Raw genomic sequence first — 2,790 nt, 5'->3', positions numbered from 1 at the left:
GTAGGGTGGTGAGGTGTGGGGGGGGGGTGAGGTGTGAAGCGTTTGATGCCGGGAGGAGTGCGCCCACGACTTCACCCACGACTTCACGTGCGAAGTTGTGCGAACGGGGGCGCGCTGAACGGGGCGGAAGTGGACGCAGGTGGCAAGGCAAGCGATTAGCGGCGACGCGTCGATGCCATCTTTGGCAACTGCTAGTCCGCCGCCGCGCTGCCTCGCCGGCCGTCCACGGCGCATTGGGCACCGCAGCTCAGCTCCAGCGCGCCCCGACCTCACCTGCACGCATGTTGCGGCGTATCTCCAGCACGCGCTTGAAGTCGGCCGTGCAGAGGGGGCACTCGCGGTCGTTCTCCCCGAGGGACCGGAGGTTGAAGGAGTGGCCGCACATAAAGTGCACAACTGGCAGCTCGAGGGGCTGACCGGTGGCAGAGCACCTGGGTTTGTTGGGAGAGGTGCACAAGGCAGATGACTTCGGCCTAGTCGCAGCAGCTGCGGCGCCAGGCTGGAGGGGGCGGGGCGGCGGACTGGCTACAAGGCGCCAGTGCCGAGGCTGAGACGAGGCGCAGCTACGGCATTTGTTGGTGCAGCAAAAGCGCAAGTTAGACGTTTGCTGATCTCTCTTTAGCTTGCTTGGTCAAGGAAGAGATATCTGCTGTGAGCGAGCAGATCTAGCTAGGGATGCTGCAAGGTCGGCTGATTCGCTGCAACGACGCCATCGCCCAACACAAGCTTGGTGGGCTCAGCTGACGAGCGCGCCTGCTGGTTTGGAAGACGTGCGGCTGCGTCTTCAGCCGCGCGACCTCCGCCTGCATCGACGCCGTCTCAGACGCCAGCCGCGCCACCGCCTCCCTGAAAACAAGCGAGGGGGAGGGGCAACAAAACAGCCGCGGAGCTGTAGGCAAGAGGCGAATGAAGTCGAGTGAGTGTCGAATCAGACCGTGCGGATGCTCCCGCTTCTCCGCCAGCCAAGCTGAGGGCCGCAGGTGAGAGCGGCGTGGCCCTTTGACGGGGCATGCCGCAGTCGCTTCGTAGCCCCAGCCCCAAGCTGGGGAAGGGGGAGGTGGCCCATCCGCTGCGCGCACCTGTCGCGCTCAATGTCTGCGGTGTCTCTGGCCAGGGCGCGCCCCACGAAGCCCTTCACCAGCGACACCTGGGGGGCCAGGGGGCGGCAGGAGGCCAAGTGCGTGGGGTTTTTTTGGGGGGGGGAGGGGTGACGATGACCCCCGCCGTCGCAGGCAGCATCGGGAGCAAGATGCTCAGCACGGCATGGTTCTTAGACATACGAGGTCCAGGGATTGCCGCTCGACCGCAAACAGAGCGGCGTCCCGGCGCGCTGCGCCGAATCGTGCCGGCCGCCTGCCGGCAGGCCGCAACCAGCAGGCCGCGGCCAGCAGGCCGCGGGCGCGGGCGAGCGCGCACCTTGAGGTTTGGGTTTGCTGCGAGGGCCTGCACCACCACCAGGGGTGGCAGTATGGCGCCCTCCTCCAGGTGGCCCATCAGCTCCTCCAGGGCGGCCAGGGCGTCATCACCCTGGCGGGGTGACGCGGTGGGCGGGTGGGTGGCGGGGAGTGGGTCACTCATTTTGGCGTGTGTCTGTGTGAAAGTAGGTCAGGTTAGGGAATGATAAGCAGGTTGGGGTTGGTCGCACTCGAGTGATTCGAATGCGCACAGGCCGCGATGTCTGAATATCACCGCTTCGGCGTTCGCCTGCCACAAGGGCGGCGCGCCACCTGGCACACACACACACACACACACACACACTCACACACACACACACACACACGCGCGCGCGCACACACGCAACTCACAACCACACACACACCAGCATGCGCGCGCGCGTGCTGCGCACCTCCAGGCCCGCGAGATAGTGCAGTGCGTCTGACCAGAGCTGCGCGTCCCCGCCCTGCCGCGCGTCTCCGTAGGATAGGCAGGCGGCTATGACGCCGTCCAGGTCGCGGTGGGACATGGCCACCTGGAAGTTGAAAGGGTTGGGAAGACGGTGATTTTGGGAGTCGAAGAGGCAGCACGCGGCACAAGGGAGGGTGGTGGGTTAGGTGGAAACGGCCGCTGCGGCGGCTGGGTAGCATAGACTGCTGGCAACAGCACTGAGGAGCGTGCGGCATGCACCAAAACCAGGGCAGGCGGGCGGCGACCCAGGCCCGGCTGCCTCAGCACCCTGCCAATCACGGCCTTCGGCCAGGGGCCCCGCTCGCGGCCGAACGCACAGCGCTCGGCTGGGACTGCCCACAACCTGAGCGTGCTGCTGGGGGGCCCTTGAAAGGCCTTCATCCAGCCGCTCCTTCAGACCCACACTTCTGTTTCCGTCACCTGCCAGTCGAACCCACCCAATCAAGGCGGCCGATCGGCCGCCTCATGCGGCGCCCACCTGTAGCACCTCCCTGTACTGCCTCTGCTTCTCGTACAGAAAGGCCAGCCCGGGCCCGTACCCCGCGAGCCGGCACAGCACCAGGGCGTGCTCCGAGCTGTACAGCGGGGCTGCCATGTGCGGCTGCCACCCCCGCTGCAGCAGCTCCCGCGCCTTGTCGCGCCGCGCCTGGCGGGGTCCGGGGAAAGTGGCGCGGCGCGGCGCGGCAGGGGCGGCTGGGTGCCCGTGGGGGGGGGGGGCAGGGCAGGGCGGAGAAACCGCCATCGGCTGGCTGCTGGCTGCAAGGGCCATGAGTTCGCGCGCACCAGCCCCCCGGGCCCCGCGGCCGGTTCGCTTTGCCCGCCTGCTCCTCCTCCTCCTGATGCCTTCCTCTACCTCCCACTGTACGTTGGAAGCAGTCGCCCCCC

At 67.2% G+C, this 2,790-nt stretch overlaps 1 protein-coding gene across 1 annotated transcript; it reads right to left on the bottom strand.

Annotated features, from left to right (window-relative positions):
* Positions 1–247: 247 nt before the first annotated feature.
* On the bottom strand, positions 248–2,500 carry MNEG_15942 (Vacuolar protein sorting-associated like protein 11; the record flags this gene model as incomplete). Its single annotated transcript, XM_014035587.1, has 6 exons — positions 248–412; positions 771–846; positions 1,080–1,147; positions 1,417–1,527; positions 1,847–1,969; positions 2,384–2,500. The coding sequence occupies 6 exons, from the start codon at positions 2,498–2,500 to the stop codon at positions 248–250; spliced, it is 660 nt and encodes a 219-aa protein (XP_013891041.1).
* Between the last annotated feature and the right edge of the window lie 290 nt (positions 2,501–2,790).

Source organism: Monoraphidium neglectum, assembly GCF_000611645.1.
Source record: "Monoraphidium neglectum strain SAG 48.87 unplaced genomic scaffold scaffold05819, whole genome shotgun sequence".
NCBI classification, from domain to species: domain Eukaryota; kingdom Viridiplantae; phylum Chlorophyta; class Chlorophyceae; order Sphaeropleales; family Selenastraceae; genus Monoraphidium; species Monoraphidium neglectum.
This window is presented reverse-complemented; position numbering and strand designations above follow the sequence as displayed.